Source organism: Rhinolophus sinicus, linkage group LG06, assembly GCF_036562045.2.
Source record: "Rhinolophus sinicus isolate RSC01 linkage group LG06, ASM3656204v1, whole genome shotgun sequence".
Classification (NCBI taxonomy): domain Eukaryota; kingdom Metazoa; phylum Chordata; class Mammalia; order Chiroptera; family Rhinolophidae; genus Rhinolophus; species Rhinolophus sinicus.
This window is the reverse complement of record NC_133756.1, coordinates 16,625,456-16,645,422: the sequence shown is the minus strand read 5'-3', so window position 1 is coordinate 16,645,422 and position 19,967 is coordinate 16,625,456. Positions and strand designations below refer to the sequence as shown.

General features: G+C 39.3%; 1 protein-coding gene across 4 annotated transcripts in view; it reads left to right on the top strand.

Moving 5' to 3' along the window:
• The window catches only part of ZSWIM5 (zinc finger SWIM-type containing 5), a 137,369-nt gene that overhangs the window by 86,319 nt on the left and 31,083 nt on the right, over nt 1–19,967 (top strand). For 3 of the 4 annotated variants that reach the window (XM_074334626.1, XM_019716552.2, XM_074334627.1), the window contains 4 exons: nt 3,935–4,083; nt 6,049–6,199; nt 12,836–13,015; nt 17,908–18,084. In XM_074334626.1, coding sequence (XP_074190727.1) covers nt 3,935–4,083; nt 6,049–6,199; nt 12,836–13,015; nt 17,908–18,084 — 657 coding nt within the window. The remainder of the gene's footprint in view (nt 1–3,934; nt 4,084–6,048; nt 6,200–12,835; nt 13,016–17,907; nt 18,085–19,967) is intronic. The other variant, XM_074334625.1, reaches the window with a different exon arrangement.

Genomic DNA, 19,967 nt, shown 5'->3' with positions numbered 1-19,967 from the left:
AACTCTGGTATAATGAGCAAGGCACTGTGAGGTACAAAAATTAATCCCCACTCTTAAAAAATTTCAATTTAGTTGGAAATATATTAGAAATGCAAATTTCAATGTAAAACAAAATGCGACAGGTTTAAGAGAAGTAATAATAAAGTGCTCAGAAGTGTGTTACTCTCTTTATATGCATAGGAGCATAAGATAGACATACTTTGACAGGTGGCAATGGAGTATATGGCTAATTCAGTGGGGAAGTAAAAAAGAGGCCCCCTCCTGCAAAATGAACTAAGCAGTACACGACCCTTAGCAGCATTAGCCTCTCTGTATACTTATTTTATGGTTTCCATTTCTCACTGTAGCCCTGACTCAAGAGCTGAGACAATATTGGCAATGAGAAGGGTTTTTGGCCAAGGAACCAGCTGTGGAGAGAGGGAGGGAAGTAAAGAGAAAAGCATAACTAAAGTCGTAAGGAAATGATGTCGACTTCTGGGAACACTAAGTTTCTAACCGGAGCGTAGCGTGAGTATAGGGAAGACAGGGCTAGAAATGAAAGATCGGGCCTGAGCACGGAGGGCCCTGAATACCAAGCTACGGCATTTGGACTTCATTTAGTAAGAATCTGAATCATCACGGATGACTTTTGAGCAGGAGAGTGATATGATCAGAACTACTATGTTTAGAATAATACATTTGAAGAAAAGTAGCATATAGTAGATACAGTAGTCCTCATCAACAGTTCCACCTTCTGCGATTGCAGTCATCCATGGTCAACCGCAGTCTGAAAACACTAATTTGAAAATTCCAGAAATGAACCATTTACAAGTTTTAAATTGCATACCATTCTGAAATTGCACTCTGTCCCGCTCCGTCCTGCTCCATCCCGCCCAGGGCACGAATCATCCCATTGTCTAGTGTACCCACTACCCACCCATTAGTCACTTAGTAGCTGTCTCGGTTATCAGAGCAACTGTCCTGGTATCACAGAGCTTGTGTTCAAGTAACCCTGATTTTACTAGATAGTGGCCCCAATGCGCAAGAGTAGTGATGCTGGCAATTCGGATATGCCAAAGAGAAGCCCTGTCTTTGAGAAAGTGAGAGAAGATTCAGTTTTCATTCTACAAACATTTGCTGGGTGTCTGTCACATTACCAGCCCTGGGCTATAGGTGATTTTAACCATGGATTCAACTTGGAATTCAACTGTGAGCAAGGAGCTGACAGGCTGCTAGGAAAAAGGGATGTGTGAATAACTAAAACTGTGTTTTAAATGGTGACATTGAGGTGAACCGAGATAATGAAAGATATTTTGAGTATAAATTTATAAAATTATATCACCCTGTATGCATCTCTGTCTGTGCTTTGGGGGGCAAGTTTCTAGAATTTATAAGTGTTGACTTCACTTGAGAAGCTACAATTTTATAGTGAACTTTCAGAACAGAATTTTTATTTTCTGAGAAAGTACTTTTTATTTTAAAATAATATGTGTACCTTAAGGCTTATTTGAACTTCATTGAAAGGTAGAAAGAAGAAAAGCATTAATATCACCTTCCTAAGGAAAAAAATCACTATTTTCATGTTTGTGTATTTCCTTCCAGGCTTTTTCCCCACTAGGATGGTATATGTTGATCTTGGAAGAGGATACAACTGAAATTTAAGTGAATATGAAACTAGTATTAGATCTTTTACATTTATTTTGGACTACACAGTTGACAAAGCCCGGATTAAGGCAGAATACCTTTTTGGGTTTTGTTTTGTTTTGTTAATTTTTTTGAGAATTTTTATGAGTTTATTTGAGCCCAACTGATGACATATGCTAGGGAGCAAAAATTCAAATGCTGTCTGTTTTTCAATTTTTTAAATTTAGGTATAGTTGATATATAATATTATATTAGTTATGTTAGTTTCAGGTGTACAATATAGTGGTTTGACATTTTTTATACCTTACAATTTGATCACCCCACTAATTCCAGTAATCATCTGTCACTGTGCAAACTTATCACAATATTATTAACTATATTCCTCTTCACCTTTTGGACCCATCTACCCACCCCCTCCACTCTGGCAGCCATCCCTCTCGTCTCTATGAGTCTGTTTTTTATTTTGTTTTGTTTGTTTTTAGATTTCACATGTAAGTGAAACCATGCAGTATTTGTCCTGTCTGACTTATTTCACTTAGCATAATACCCTCTAGGTACATCCATGTTGTCTCAAATCGCAAGATTTCATTCTTTTTTTACTGCTGTGTAATATGCGTATTCCAGTGTGTGTGTGTGTGTGTGTGTGTGTGTGTGTGTACACCCCATCTTATCCATTCATCAACTGATGGATTTCTAGGTTGCTTTCATATCTTGGCTATTGTAAATAATGCTACGATATACATAGGAGTGCATATATCTTTTCAAATTAGTATTTTAATTTTCTTCGGATAAACACCCAGTGATAGAATTGCTTGGTCATACGGTAGATCTAGTTTTAGTTTTTTAAGGAATCTCCATACTGTTTTCCATAGTGGTTATATTAATTTGCAGTCCCACCAACAGTGCATGAGGGTTCCCTTTTCTCCACAGCCTCGCCAACACATTATTTGTTGACTTCCTGATAATAGCCATTCTGACTAGTGTGAGATGGTATCTCATTGTGGTTTTGCTTTGCATTTCCCTGATGATTAGTGATGTTGAGCATCTTTTCATATGTCTGTTGGCCATCTGTATGTCTCTTTGGAGAAATGTCTTTTCATGTCCTCTGCCCATTTTTTGATCAGATAGTTTATGTTTTAGTTATTGAGTTGTATGAGTTTCTTATATATTTTGGATACCAACCCCTTATGTTATTATCATTTGTGGATATATTTTCCCATTTAGTAGGTCGTCTTTTTGTTTTGTTGATTGTTTCCTTCACTATGCAGAAGCTTTTTAGTTTGATGAAGTCCCATTTGTTTATTTTTGCTTTTGTTTCCCTTGCTCAAGGGGACTTATCCAAAAGATATTACTCAGACTGATGTCACATAGTTTACTACCTATATTTTCTTGTAGCAGTTTTATGGTTTCAGGCCTTAAATTTAAGTCTTTAGTCCATTTTGAGTTTATTTTTGTATATGGTGTAAGAGAGTGGTCCAGTTTCATTATTTTGCATGTATCTATCCAGTTTTCCCAACACCCCTTGTTGAAGAGATGGTCATTACTCCATTGTATATTCTTACCTCCTTGGTCGTAGATTAGTTGACCCTAGAAGCAAGGGTTTATTTCCGGGCTCTCTATTCTGTTCCACTGAACTATGTGTCTGTTTTAGTGCCTGTACTAAACTGTTTTGATTATTACAGCTTTGTAGTATAGTTGGAAATCAGGGAGCATGATACCTCCAACTTTATACTTCTTTCTCAAGATTGCTTTGGAGATTTGTGATCTTTTGTTGTTCCATATAAATTTTAGGATTATTTGTTCTAATTCTGAGAAGAATGTCATTGGTATTTTGATGGAATTGCATTGAATCTGGAGATTGCTTTGGGTAGTATGGTCATTTTAATTATATTAATCCTTCCAATCCATGACCACAGTATATCCTTCCATTTATTTGTGTCCTCTTCAGTTTCTTTCTTTATTGTCTAACAGTTGTCAGAGTACAGGTATTTTATAACTTGGTTAAATTTATTCCTAGATATTTTATTATTTTTGATGCAATTGTAAATGGGATTGTTTTCTTCATTTCTCCTCTGATCATTATTAGTGTATAGGAACGTAACAGATTTCTGTATATTAATTTTGTATCCTGCTACTTTACTGAATTCTTTTATTAATTCTATTAATATTTTGGTGGATTCTTTAGTGTTTTCTGTATATATAGTATCATGTCATCTGCAAATGTTTTTGAATATACTCACAAAGTGCCCTCCTGCAGAATGTGTACCATACGAACTCAAGGGATTCATTTCACTGTGCCCATTCCTCACAGGTGCCCCTGACCCCACAGCTGGGGCCAGCATTGATGATGAGAACTGTTGGCATTTGGATGAAGAACAGGTGAAAGAACAAGTGAAGCTCTTTCTCTCCCAGGGTGGATACTATGGATCTGGAAAGCAACTCAATTCAATGTTTGCCAAGGTGAGATAGGAAAAGGTTGTATTTTGTTTTGTTTTACTTTTTTAAGTAACCTGGGCTCACCACGCTTTTGGCTTCATGCGTTCTAGCCAGCTCACTTGACCTAGATGTACTAAATACTTGAAAACTAATGGAAGAGGCTGATCAGAGCAGACCTGAGCAGGTTGCATCCAGGCAGCTGTACTAACTCACCTTGGTAGTTATCTTCCTTCTGCTCCATTGTCTAAATGAGTTAGCGTCGCTGAGAAGTTTTAGTAATGAAGATTTGAATCCAAGGCTGCCCGGTGAGGTCTTGAAGAGATTTTTGGTACTGGGGGCTCTCACAACAGGCTTGCTGCTTCTTCTTCTTCTTTTTTTTTTCCTCAACATATTTAGTAAAATATAATTCACATACCATAATTCACCCGTTTTAAAATGTACAATTCAGTGGTTTTTAGTATATTCACATATGTACAGCCATCACCACAGTCAACTTGAGAACATTTTCCTCACCTTAAAAAGAAACCCCATATCCTTTAGCTGTCATTCCCATTCCCTCACTTTCCCCCTCTGCCAGCCCTAAGCAACCACTAATCTACTTTCTGTCTCTATAGATTTCCCTATTCTGGACTTTCATAAGAATGGAATCATACATAATAGTATGTAGTCTTTTGTGACTGGCCTCTTTTACTTAGCATAATATTTTCAAGGGTCATCGTGTTTTAGTATGTACCAGTACTTCATTCCTTTTTATGGGGTATCCATACATAATAGTCCATTGTATGGATATCCCACACTTTGTTTATCCATTTGTCTGTTGATGGACATTTGGATTGTTTCCACCTTTCGGCTATTATAAATAATGCTGCTATAAACTTCCTTATACAAGTTTCTATGTGGAATATGTTTTCATTTTTCTGTAGGAGATTGATGGGTCATGTGATAGCTCTATTTTTTTATTAGTTTCAGGTGTACAAAACAACATAATGATTAGACATTTACACCCTTTACGAAGTAATAACCTTACCAAGTCTACTACCTATCTGACACCGTACATAGCTATTCCAATACCATTGACTATATATATTCCCTATGCTGTACTTTACATCCAATGACTATATATATATATATATATATATATATATATATATATATATTTAATTATAGTTGACATTCAATATTATATTAATTTCAAGCATGCAGCACAGTGGTTAGGCATTTATATAATATATGAAGTGGTTCCCCCGATAAGTCTAGTATCCATCTGACACCATACATAGTTTTTACATTATTGACTATATTCTCCATACTGTATTTTACATCCTCATGACTATTTTTTAACTACCAATTTGTACTTCCTAATCTCTTCATCTTTCTCACCCATCCCCCAAACCCCCTCTGATCTAGCAACTATCAGTTTGTTCTCTGTATCTATGAGTCTTTTTCTGTTTTGTTTGTTAATTTATTCTGTTCTTTAGATTCCACATATAGTGAAATCATATGGTATTTGTCTTTCTCAGTCTGACTTATTTCACTTAGCATAATATCCTCTAGGTCCATACATGTTGTTGCAAATGGTAAGATTTCATTCTTTTTTATGGCAGAGTAATACTCCATTGTATATATGTACTACAATGATAACTTGATGTTTAGTTGTTTTAGGAACTGCCAGACTGATTTTCAAAATGGTTGCATGATTTTACATTCCCACCAGTGGTGTATGAAGGTTCTGATTTCTCTGTGTCCTTGCCAACACTTGCTGTTATCTGGTTTTTTGATCCTAGCCATTCTAGTGAGTGTGAAGTATCTCATTGTGTACAGCAAGCTTTCTTGGTACATGCAGAGCAGTTGCTTACAGGACAAGTTGCTTCTTTTTGGCTCTTTGGAAGTGCTGTGTTTAGATACTTCATTTTCTCCTCCTCTTCCTTTCCTTTCTCCTACTTTTTTATGATGTGCAGTCACCAATCCCTTGCCCCTCCTATGTGTCAGGTTCGAGAGATGCTGCGGATGAGAGATTCCAATGGAGCCAGGATGCTGACGCTAATAACTGAGCAGTTTATGGCCGACCCACGACTCACACTCTGGAGGCAACAAGGAACAAGCATGACAGATAAGTGCAGGCAGCTCTGGGATGAGCTAGGTAAGTCCCCATATCTCAGAGAAGTGCTATGTCTGTCCTACCATCTTGTTCCCTGGCAACAGTGTTAGTGAACACTTGCCATCAGTCATTACATAGATCTTGCTGAGTGAACTTTAGCGCAGCTGGTGGAAGGTTTCGACTCTACAGAGGTCACCCAGAGTAATTCTGAACTCACCTGTGTTGCTTCCACAGCAGTGTGCTTTGTTACTGACATCAGCATTCTGTTCCAGATGATACCACATAGAAGCCTTTACTGAGAGAAACCTCTTCCCATGGCTTCTGTTGCATGGCACTAGCCTGGCTCTCCAAATACTTATCAGCCTTATTTTTCCTCGCTTTCCCTGGGACGGTTATTCTTTTTCACTCCTAAGCAGACCTCTTAGACATAGGACAGATTCCAAGACTTGGGCCTTGGACTTCTTTTCTTCTTTCTCTATACTCCCTTGAGAACTTCTTTTTTTTAAATATGGTTTCAGAGCTTACCTCTGTGGTGATCTCAGCCTCATCTTCTTTCCATTTATCTGACTTCCAGTCCCATATTAGCAGCTACCCTTTGGCCATTTCACTGAAAATCCCCTGGTCACACTAAGCTTGAGAAATCTAAAGATAACTCAGGCCTCCTACAAATAAATAAATAAATAAATAAAAGGTGGGGTGAGAGTTCCCCTGACTCTGGTATTGGCACCACCATTCCTTACTCTACAAAACTGATTGTCAAGCACTCATTTTTCTTTTATGCCCTACATCTAGTCATCAACTTCATTTGATTCCCCAATCTTCAAAATGCAAGTTAGTACCCATTCTCACTTTTATTTCCCATCACCACTGGTCTTGTTGAGAGCCTTGGGACTTTGAGATTAAATTAGAACTGTGGCCTCCCAAATGGCCTCGCTGTTGTACATTCTTCTTATCAAGGCCACATTCTTTGGTCATCATTTCTCTTTATCATTCCCCTGCTCCAAGGCCAGTTTTGTAGTGCTAACACTCAGTTCCTCTCCATGTTGTCCAAATCTTCCCCCAAACTCACCATCCAATCATGGCCTCACTTTTGGGTTATACTGAAAAAGTTCTATATGGTGTATTCTAAAAGTTCTAATGCAGCTCTCCTTGGTACTTCCCCCATCCCAGAAAGCAACAACAAACCTTCCACTCATACAAGATAGCACAAGAAAAAAACTGCAGCTTAGGATTTTAGTGAGTTCTTCTGGACCTAAGCCCCTGAAGCACATATTTTATAGTCTTTTATAGTGCAGAAAGCCTTGGGAGGTAAGGTTTAATGACTCTGGGACTGCACTTGGTTACTTTGGGGGTGGTAAGTGTGCGGTTTTGGTTTGGTTGCTGAGGCTTTTTGATACCACCTGGAGCACTAATGGCTTTAGAACTTACATTAATAATGAATAGCTACATTATTATTATGTGCTAGTCTCCCTGTTAAAGATTGTACTCACATTGTTCATTTAATTCTCACAACAACCCTATGAGGTCATTGTGTGTTTATTGCAAAGAAACAGATAGCTCTGGTTACTTCTGGATACAGAATAAAATAAAGAGTTATAGAAAACTTTCTCCGCCTTGACACAATCACACTTTCTGAAGTACAAGAATGTGGCACTATTAGTCTATAGCTACTGGTACAACCAGTTGTGACCAGGGTCACATGACACAATGTATGGAAACTTGGAAACTGCTTCTAGACTTTTTCCTCAGAAGGGATTATAAGCATCGACTCCCTTCCAGGTTAAGACACTGGCATCTCCATATTTTTAGTATAGAAAACTGAGCTCACAAAAGTTAAGTATTTCGTTCATAGTCAGACACTAATAAATGGTGGCTCTAATGCTGGAACCCCAATCTGTCTGACTTCAAATCAAATATCCTTCTGCAACATCTCCCTCAATTCTATCTTGTTACACACTTTGTTTTCCAAAGTGCATGTTTCCGAAGAATTTGCAATTAGCCTTCTTCAGAGTCTATTTCATGTGAGGCCTGAACCTCTTGAAGTAATTTCTATGACAATCATGGGATTGTGCTGTGGACTTGGGCTTGGTCTCTGGGGCAGAGGTGGGTGAGAGGAAAGTAAGCAGAGCTGGCTCTCAGTGCTTTTAAAACTCAACATATACTTACGTTCATATCTGAGAAATTCCTTTATCAATCTTCCGAGAAATTCTCAGCGTTCTGCAAAGACATTGTTTCTCAAACTTCTCTAAAGCACCTGGAGTACTTGTTAAAACAAATTAATGGGTCCTATCCCCAAAATTTCCAATTCAGCAAGTTGGAGTGGGGCCTGATCTGTTGCATTTCTAACAAATTCCCAGGGGATGTTGATGTCGCTGTTCCAGAGACCACATTTTGAAAACCACTGCACTAAGGGAAGTCTTACGGGGTTAGACACCACAGCACAGTGCATTCATGCTTCTCCCAAGTACTCTGAGGGTTCCTTGCTGGTCACAAGGCCTGCTTACCTAGGGAGGGCCTAGGCAGGATTTGTAAGAACCTTTTTAACCCTGTCCCCCAACTCTCCTCCCATCTATCACCCCGATAAATCTAGTACCCATCTGACACTACATAGTTATTACAATATTATTGACTATCTCTAATGCTGCATACTATGTATATGTATAACAACCAATTTGTTATACTATGTATAACAACCAATTTGTACTTCTTAATCCCTTCCCCTTTTTCACCCACCCCGAAACCCCCTTCCATCTGGCAACCATCAAAATGTTCTTTGTATCTATGAGTTTTTTCTGTTTTATTTGTTTGTTTTGTTCTTTAGACACCACATATAAGTGAAATCACATTGCATCTGTCTTTGTCTGGCATACTCCACATAGCACAATACCATCCAGGTTCATCCATGCCACTGCAGATGGCAAGAACCCATTCCCTTCCATGGCCAAGCAATATTCCATTGTATATATATACACCACGTAGTCTTTAGCCACTCATCCATTGAAGGACACCCAGGTTGCCTCCACATCTTGGCCATTATAAACAATGCTGCCATGAACGTATGGATGCACATGTCCCCTTGAAGTAACATTTTGGGTTCCTTCAGATAAATACTCAGAAGTGGGATTACTGGGTCCTTCTTTGTCTCTTGTTATAGTGTTTCTTTTAAAGTCTATTTTGTCTAGTATAAGTGTTGCTACCCCAGCTTTTTTTCTTTTTCTCATTTCCGTTTTCATGAAATATCTTGTTCTAATCCTTTTACTCTCAGTCTGTTTGTGTCTTTCGATCTGAGATGAGTCTCTTGTATGCAGTATATGTAAGGGTTTTGTTTTCTTATCCATTCAGCTACCCTATCTTTTGATTGGAGCATTTAATCCATTTACATTGAAAGTAATTGTTGATAGATACATAGTTATTGCCATTTTATTATTCATATTTTTTGTTTTTTATTTTTAAATTTTTTTTGGCTTAAAGAAGTCCCTCTAAGATTCCTTGTAATTCTGGTTTGGTGTTGATGAACTCCTTTAGCTTTTTCTTGTCTGGGAAGCTCTTTATCTATCCTTCTATTTTAAATGATACCTTTGCTGGGTAGGGTAATCTTGGTTGTAAGTCCATGCTTTTCATCACTTTGAATATTTCCTGCCACTCCTAGCCTGGAAAATTTCTGTTGAGAAATCAGTTGAGAGTCTTATGGGAGCTCCCTTGTAGATATCTAACTACTTTTCTCTTTGTTTTTAACTTTTGGCATTTTAATTATAATGTGTCTTGGTGTGGGCCTCTTTGGGTTCATCTCATTTGAGACTCTGCGCTTCCTGGGCTTGTATGTTTATTTCCTTTGCCAGGTTAGGGAAGTTTTCCGTTATTATTTCCTCAAATAAGTGTTCAATTCCTTGCTCTCCTCTTCTCCTTGTGGTATCCCTATTATGTGAATGTTGTTACACTTGATGTTGCCCAGAGGCCCCTTAACCTATCCTCATTTTGGAGGAGGGGGATTTCTTTTTTTTTTTTGCTGTTCTGATTGGGTGTTTTTTGCTACCTTATCTTCTAAGTCGCTGATTTAATCTTCTGCTTCATCTAATCTACTGTTGATTCTAATGTATATTTAATTTCAGTTATTTTATTGTTTATTTTTAACTGGTTCTTTTTTCTGTTTTCTATCTCCATTTTTATGCTTCCTATCTCTTTGTTGACGTTCCCCCTAACATCATTGAGCATCCTTATAACCAGTGTTTGGAACTGCTTATCTCCATTTTGTTTAGTTCTTTTTCGGGAGCTTTGTTCTACTCTTTTATTTGAGACTTTTTTTTTTTGTCTCCCCATTTTGGCTGCCTCCCTATGTTTGTTTCTATGTATTAGGTAGGGCTGCTATGTCTTCTGGTCTTGATAGAGTGGCCTGATGTAGTAGGTGAGTTGTGGGGCTCAATGGCACAGTCATCCTGGTCACCTGAGCTGGGTATTCCAGGTGTGTCCCTTGTGTGGGTTGCGTGTGCTCTCCTATTGTAGTTGAGTCTTGGTTGTTTACACAACAGTAAGAGGGATTGAGCCTCAGGCTGATTGGTTGTGAGGACTACAGTGAAGGAGCTGTTGTGCAGGGGCTGACCCTACAGAGCAGGATTTGCTTTAGCAGGGCTTTGGTGCCTGCTCAGTCTGCCCTTTGGTGTGTCATCCTTGGAGGCAGCTGGGTGATGCTGTGGCTTGGTCCAAAGCTGGCCATTGGGCGTGCCTCTTGGGAGGGGACCTGCTGTAGGCCAAATTCAGCCACACCCTGTGCCCTTCCCAGGGCCACCTGACATGAGCCACAAAGCAATCTGCAGATGGCCACCACTAACACTGTGCTTGGTGGTGCCTCGAGAGGCCAAGCTGAGAACCGAGACCTGCTTTCGCTAGTGCCAGGCTCAGGGCTGCTCAGCCAGAGGTACAGGACATGCTGAAGCCAGATGCTGCTTGCTTGGGTTTTGTGAACCTTTGAGAGATTTTAGGGAAGTCTGCAACATGAACCAAGGTAGGCTGTTTATACAAAAAAGCCACTGGAAGTGGCTTAGATGAGCCCAAAAGTTGGGTGGGACAGGGTCTCAGGAAATCAGGGCAAACAGAGTTAGCCAGGTTGATGGAGATTCAGATATGGCGGCCGCTTGTGTCTGCATGCCAGGTGGGTGGAGGGCTCAACAAAGAAACAAAGGCTTCTGACAGCTCCTCTGTCCAGGGGAAAGCTACCCCCCCCCCCCAGCCCTCATCCTGCAGCCAGATAATTCAGTTCCTCTCCATATGTCCCTGGCGCTTTTCGAGCTGCTGCACCAGCACTAGAGCTCAGAGTGAGTGAGTTCATCAGTGAGTAAAGCCATGCAAAAGCTCTTTAAGAGAAGTGTCTGGGAGTGCAGCTTCCGTATTCTCACTCAGCCACAATGTCTGCTGGTTTTCATAGCCAGAAGTTATCGGGACTTCTCTCCTCAGCACTGAAACCCTGGGCTGGGTAGCCTAGTGTGAGGATGGAACCCCTCTCTCCTCCCTGGAGGACTTCTGCAGCTGAGATATTTCTCCCGATTTTGAATGGTCACACACAGGTGTGGGACCAGCCTGTTCCACGTCTCCACCCCTCCTACCAGTCTCGAGGTGGCTTCTTCTGTATGTCTTTAGTTGTAGGACTTCTATTCAGCTAGACTTCAAGTGATTCTCAATGATGGTTGTTCTTAGTTTAGTTGTAATTTTGACATGGTCCCGAGGGGAGGTAAGCACAGCATTTACCTGCTCTGCCATCTTGTCTGGATCCCTAATTATGTAAATTTTTAACTTCCATAGTAGCTACTTTTGGTTAGAGTTTTTGACACTTTTTTTTAAGTTGCTGGAAAATATGTTTTTGGATACTGGGAATATATATGTGGAATATGTGATACTTTGCTGCAGTGACAGAAAAGATGCAAGAATGTGATAGTTTTAAGGCATCACAGTTGATCAGCAGTATCAAAATCCGAGTCCAAATAAACCATTTTCTCTGGAAAACCGAAATACTAAAATTCTACTATGTGCCAAGTAGTATGTTAGGTCCTTTACAAATGTCATCTCATTTAATCTTCACAATATTCCTACAACATAGGTGTTTCTATTACCTCAGTTTTACAGTTGAGGGATTTGAATCTTAGAAAATCCAAGCTTAGAAAAGCCAGCTACCCCCAAATTGAAACCCTTTTGGAACAACTCCCTTCTGACCCCTGTCCTTGCACTTCCTCTATGCTGCTCTCATACCCTGAACATATCTTTATCTTGACGCTTATATTCAAATGGCATTCTGTTTATTTATCTGTCTCCCCCCACTAGACAGCCCCTCAAGGGTAGGAATAGTGTCTTATTCTCCAGTACAGTGCCTTGAACATGGAAAGCTCTCAATAAGTGTTTGTTGTACTTTAGATTCAAGCTCCAAATTCAAGCCCTAATCTGTCTTGTTCATCATCATAGGCACATATCCAGATATCAAGATAGTTACTCTGCTTTAAGGAAGCTTTGGGAAGGAAAAATAAGCCAGTTCTGAAAACTTTAGCAGAGTTGGTTTTTTATACTGAGGAACACTGATGTTTTGGGAACCTTTCCTACCAATTAAAAATGGAAGAAAAGAGTAAGCTGAAACATTAAGGCTCACATATACATCAAAGAACAGTTATGAAGTATATGGGTTGTTTTATTTTTCAGGGGCCTTATGGGTATGCATCATTCTAAATCCTCATTGCAAACTGGAAGAAAAATCCTCTTGGCTGCAGCAACTGCAGAAGTGGAGCGACCTGGATGTCTGTCCTCTGGAGGATGGGAACTATGGGCATGAGCTGCCCAACATCACCAACGCACTTCCTCAGAGTACCAATCACAGCCCAGGTGAGCAGATAACCTTTTAGGGTCTTTATGCCTATAACTCCAAAATGTTCAGGGTAAAGCCCTGGAATACAGGTGGCTGGACAACCTTTTAGCTATCAGAATTGTCATCCTAAGTAAGAAAAGCCAGTTTTCTTGCTTGTGTTGAAATACCAAACTTTAAATAAGGGTAAGTTTTTCTTTGACATTGGGGATGCTGTCCTTTTCCACATCTAGTGTCCTGATAGTGCCCAGCATAAATTCCTGAGCCCTCTGCATGAATCTTCTTTACCCTTCAAGTTCTTCCTGATTAATGGATTTTGGCCTCATTTGAAGTTGGTTTTAGCTTAGAAGACCTATCTCAAGGGAAGGATTGAAGGCCTGCAGAAAACAACTTTAAAAAGTGTCCTGAAAATTGCCTTTCTTACTTTCCTGTTTTCCTCAAATGCTCATAAAGCATATAACTAGAAGGGGTCATGCTCCCACGTACGGTCAGGACTCTTGCCTCATTTTAAGACAAATACAGTACAGTAATACTGTATCCTCTGTACTTTGAGCCCACTGGCCTACTGATATCACTGGGCATCAGCATTCACATCAGTTTTAGTTCATTAACTCAGGCTATTTGATGTTGGCGACTGATTGTTCTTTGGCCCACTGGGAATCTTTATTGGTAGGGAATTTTTTCAGACATTGATTTTAAATGTGGTCCCTTTATTTTAGGTGATAAATCTGTTGATATATTTAATCTCAAAAAGGAAATCCTTTAAATCATTGTTCTTGCTCGGTATTCACCTACTGTACCATTATTGATTATCAGTGTATTTATGGCAACTAAGGTAATGAAAGATAAAAAGCCTGCAATTTTGCCACTTCTTTAACTTACCCTATACTGGCATTCATCTAACCTCCAAAATACAGGAAACTATCTTTTTGTATTGGCTTTGGATTGGCATAGAGAGAGTCAAATGCATATAAACACATGCCTCCAGTCTGACAGTATCTTCCTTGTCATAATATATTAGTTATTCATTGTTACTCGTTCTCATTTGAGTATGTTACTTCCTCTGCAGTCTTCTCAAGTTGTGGCTGATTTCTCTCTCACATCTCTTACCATTGGACCTGATGGAGAAGTCGGCATCCTGCTTATTCTTCATTGCCATTTCTACATCATTATCCTTCAACCCTTCCTAAAATATCCCTCAGCTTTAAAGTTTACACCATCAAAATATCCTGTCTACTATCCTCCTAGTTTGGGTCATTTGTAGACCTCTGGGTCAATCCCCCAAATTCCTTGAAGGATTTTTGGCTGTTAGCTTACAACACTACTCTTTGTCACTACTTCTGTCATAATTCTTGATGATTTCAGTAGTCACATCGATGATCCTTCCAGTATTCTAGCCTATCAGTTCTTTGACCTCCTCTTTTTTAATAGTCTCATCTTCCAACATAACTTAGCCATATAATCCCAACGTCCTACCCTAAACCTTGTCATTACCAATGACTTTCTTCGTAATCTCAATTTAAAGCAGCTCTAATTACCACCACCTGTCTTTACGAGCTTATTTTCTTTAGTATCCCAATTCCAGTAATTCTTTGACCCACTAGGAATTTTGATCCTGTATTTTCATTCTCTTGATAGCCCATTTTCCTCCTTATCCAGGTGAGATTCCTTAGTGCGTCATTGTAATCATTCCCTTGCATACACACTCAACTCCTTCTTTGCCTTTGTTACTCTCATGTAGCAAATCCTTAATGTAGGTAGTTGAGTCTAATTCTCAGATTACTTGGTGCCACAACTGCACAGCAGAAATGATGAACAGAAACACAACCATGATAACTGGTCTTATTTTAAGTTTATGACCTCTAATCTCAAGTGGATCCACCGCATTTCCCTAGTCTATCCCTAGTCCCCACTGTGTCTATGCCTTGTTTCTTTCTTCTAAATTACTATTTCCCGCCATCTTTTCCCTAAAACTTTCTACTAATATATTCCTCTCCTTCCTCACTTTCAGCTGATAGCCTTGCTTCCTATTCACTGAGAGTATATTAATAGAAGTAATCAGAAGAGAACTTCCAAAATTATATCACACCATCTGCCTATCTCTGCCCACCTACTGTGCTGCTTCCACTGTTTTTGTTTGTTCTTCTATCTAAGTTCAAGCCTTCCATTTATTCTCAAGATCCTATTCCTTCTCTTTTATCAGGGTATCACTCCAGGAATTCTCTTCTCTCTCTCGAGCCTCACAATTTTTTATGGATTATTTCTGTGAGTATATAAGCCATTGTTTTATCTCTCATCCCAAAACAAAATGAAAAAAACCTTGTGGCCTCACATGCCTCTCTGGCTACCACCTTGTTTTGCTGAGGTAGTGAAAATAAGTGATAGATTTAAGGAAAGTAATTCAAAAAATAGTATATATTTACCATCCCTACTTCTGCTCTAATTCTCCCTTGAACTCACTCCAGTTAAGTTTCCCCCCTGCCCACTAAAACAGCTCTTGTACTGGTCACTCATGCTAACCATTGCTAAATCTACTGGTTGAGTCAGTCATAATCTTATTTGACCTATAAGTGGTATTTTTCACAGTTGATCACTCCTTGAAACTTCTTTTTTTATCTTATTTCCAAGACACTACTCTCTCAGTTCTCCTCTTATTTCGTTAGTCCTTCTTCTCATTCTTTTTTACTGTCTCCTCCCCACTTCCCAACCTAAAATGCTAGCGTGCCCAGGGCTCATTCATCAAACCACTTCTCTTTATATACTTATGCCATTGGTGATTGCATTGTTTAATAATCATCTATATACTAACAACTCCCAAGTTTATACTTCCTGCCTGGAGTTTTCCTCTCAATTCCAAACTTGTATGTTCAACTGCCTTTCAATATCTCCACTTAGATATTAATAGGCATCTCAGTAGGATTTCTTACCCCTCAAGCCCCAGCCAAACCTGCTCTTCCTTCAGTCTTCCCTTCGATATATGGCAAGTCTTAAAAACTGTGGAGCCATTTTTGCTTTTTCCCTTTCTCTCTCACCCCAGATTTAATCCATGAGCAAATCCTATTGCCTTTACTTTCAGAAAGATCCAGAATCCATCGACTCTAATCAGCTTCACTGCATATTACTCTGTCCAAGTTACTATCATCTTGCACAAATTATTGCAGTGGCCTCCTAACTGCTCCTCCTGCTTCTGCCCTTTCACCTCATAGTCTATTCTCAAAACTGCTGCCACTTATCCTTGTAAAATGCAAGTCACACCATATACCTTCAACAGCTCAAAGTCCTCCAGTGGCTTTTCATCTTACTCAGAAAGCCAAAGTCATCTTTCACTCATGGCCTACAAGGCCCTTATGATCTGGCTCCCTAGTAGCTCTCTGACCTCATCTCCCATGATTACCCTGCTTGCTCATTCCATTCCAAGTACACTGGCCTCGTTGCTGCCCTCAAACACTCCAGATATGTTCCCACTTCAGGATCTTAGCAGTTGGGCTTCCTTTTTTCTGGAATGGTCTTCCCTTAGTTATGTCTAAGTCTTGTCCTTCAGTTCCTCCAGGTCTCTGTTCAAATGTTACCTTATTAGAGACCATTCCAAATCCAACATTTATCCCCACTCAACAACAGTTTGCCTTTCTCCCTATTTCTGCTCTAGTCTTTTCTATAGCACTCATAACTATCTGATATATCTGATACATTATATATGTATTTAACTATCGCTCCCCATTTGAATATAAAGGTTCCTGAAGGCAGACACTTTATATATTTTCAGCACCTGCCATGTAGCAGGCTCTCATTGTTTGCTAACTTAATGAATTACAAAACATATTGGGAGCCTAATCCCCACTGTGGGCTGAGCCAACCCACACTGGACTCTCAGTTCAATAGGAGAGGAGCTTAGCCTGCAATCAGTAGAAGGGTCACTGTGTTTCATATTCTGAAGAGACGACCAGATTCCAATGACTTTTGTGTAGTGGATGACTATGTTCATTTCTTTCATGTTCAGTCTGAATCTTCTGACTTTCCCTCCCAGTTTTTTTGCATAGGCTCAGTAGATGCACATCTCATTTGGGCATTTCTGGAAACATCTGTATAGTACTTCAGTTCTTGATCCCAAATAGTTTTAACTGTCCTTTATTTGCCAGGGAGTCAGTTAAATAACATTTTATGTTTTTTTATATTTCCTTAAACGTCATTTCCATGACGTTTAAGGAAATTATAGTCTAAACTACATCTACAGTTTAGACAGTGTATCTTACACTACAGTCTCCCTACACACTGCTCTTAAGAATTGAGCCTATTTTGTCTGCAATTTTGGTTTCCCTGCAGCCTTTTTCCTGAAGAGAGGTGGCATGGCAAGTTAATTAGTCTTTTGTCAGCATCATTTTTCTTATTGATGAACAAGACTGTATAAGCCTGCAAATATCAGTGTGATAAAGATACCAGAATACAGAGAGCTTCAGCTCTTTTTCAGCTTTTAATATGAATTTCATGGAACTCCTCACTCTGATAAGGGTCATGCTATAAATGAGACAGGTTATAGATTGACCAGGGAAATTATCTAGCTACTTCTCTCTTCCTCTGACTTCTATAGAAGCAGTTTATATCCTCATAATTGAGCAGTGGGACACCACTGTTCCTCCTCTCTTCATGTGACTGTGGATCCTAGGAGAAATTGTTCTTCTGTAAGAAGTAAGAAAGCAGCTATAGATCTCTGTAAAAAGTTCTTTCCTTAGAGGCACACACACACTGAAACTTATCCAATAAGCAGGTAACACAACAAACACCCAGACAGATGGCGGAGTGACTGCTGTCACTAACCACATACTATTCTTCTGCCCACCCTCCCATCCTGAAGAAGACAGGAGTTATAGGTTCAGATTACCCATCATTGAACTGCTGCATTTCTTTGTTTTCCCAGATACCTTATCCAGACCAAGACGAACAGTGTTTACTAGAGCCATTGAGGGCCGTGAATTGCATTGGCAAGACAGCCACCTACAGCGAATAATTAGCAGCGATAAATATGTAGCTCCTGCCTGTCAGCGGGAAAGTGAGAGACTACTCTTTAATTCCCAAGGCCAGCCACTGTGGCTTGGTAAGTTCCTTCCCTCTACTCTAAGACTTCCAGAACCCAATCTCGCCTCCTGGCAGGGATGAGCCATCTACATAGGTAACAGCAGTACAACAATTTGAATAGTCTTCTTACAGATCTTTTGGGGCCTTGACTCAGGCCTGAGTATTTATGTGAAGCCTGAGCCCTTTGTGTTTGTACTCAGCTCAGGTGCAGTGACCTCAAATAGAGGAATTTATATTCTGTTTCTTCAATTTGGGGAAGGGAAAGGAGTTAACAAATTTCCAAGAGTACTAACAAAACTGTTAGACATCAGTTCACAAGCTTAGTCAACAGTTACTGAGCAACCTTATAATTTACTCTGAAATTATATTTTGCTATAAAGATACTACATTTGAGGGGCAGCTAGATGACTCAGTTGGTTAGAGCGTGAGCTCTGAACAATAGGATTGCCGGTTCGATTCCCACATGGGCCAGTGAGCTGCGCCCTCCACAACTAGATTGAAGACAACAAGTTGCCACTGAGCTTCCAGAGGGGTGGCTGGATGGCTCAGTTGGTTAGAGCATGAGCTCTCAACAACAAGGTTGCTGGTTCAATTCCCACATGGGCTGCGCCGCCTGCAACCAAAGATTGAAAATGGTGACTGGACTTGGAGCTGATGGGCCCTGGAGAAACACACTGTTCCCCAATATACCCCAATAAAATTTATGTTTAAAAAAAATGTGTATTGTAAACCTACGGACAGCCATTTAAAAAATAATAACAAAAATAAAATAAAAAGACACTACATTTGAAACTTAAATTACCCTGTGCTAGTAGCTAGGGCACAATCTGCATTTGTCACCAAACTGTCTTCTTCCCACGCTTCCTTTCTTCCTTCATCATAATAGAATAAAGCTGGTCCATTGTCAATTTAAACCATCCTCTGGCCTTCTGTCATTTTACTCTTGCCTTTATTACAGGAATAGATTTTCAAAATAGACATTACAAAATAGACATTCTTTTTTAAAGTATTCATTTTCTGAGTCTTACAATAATAATATACATTTTTATTATCTGCTTCCAACTCTCTACCTCCGTCTTTCACCCCATATATTTGTCTTTCTCAAGATCGTGCTGATTCTGGATATGTCCCTGTCATTCTCTTAAAAGCCTTGGCCAAACTCACTCTGGGTCACTACCTGAAGTTCCCTTTGATCATCTTTCCTCTTCTCTGGTCCGACACTTCTAAAATGTAAATTTAGCAAGCTTATGAAAAAACATACACTGCATAAATAACAAATGAAAATCAAAACAACACTGAATTCCCATTTTTGTCAAGTGGTCATGGATTTTAAAAATAAAGAGTTTTTGGTGTGGGAGAGGTTTCATGGAGATAAATAATCTCATATACTAGTGGTAGGAGTGTAAATGCTTACAGCCTTTTTGAAGGTATTTCAGCAATACTTATCAAAAGCCTTTAAAATACATTGATGGGACTGTAAATTCGTAAAACCACTATGAAAACCAGTATGGAGGTTCCTCAAAAAATAAAAAATAGAACTACCTTATGACCCAGCAATTCCACTTCTGGACATTTATCTGAAGAAATCCAAAACACGAATTCAAAAAGATATATGCACCCCTCTGTGCATTGCGGCACTATTTACAATAGCCAAGATATGGAAACAACCAAAATGCCCATCAAGAGACGATTGGATAAAGAAGTTAAGGTACACATATACAATGGAATATTACTCAGCCATAAAAAAAAATGAAATCTTACCATTTGCAACAACATGGATGGACCTAGAAATCTTACCATTTGCAACAACATGGATGGACCTAGAAGGTATTATGCTGAGTGAAATAAGTCAGAAAGACATAACCCTTTGATTTCATTTATATGTGGAATCTAAAGAACAAT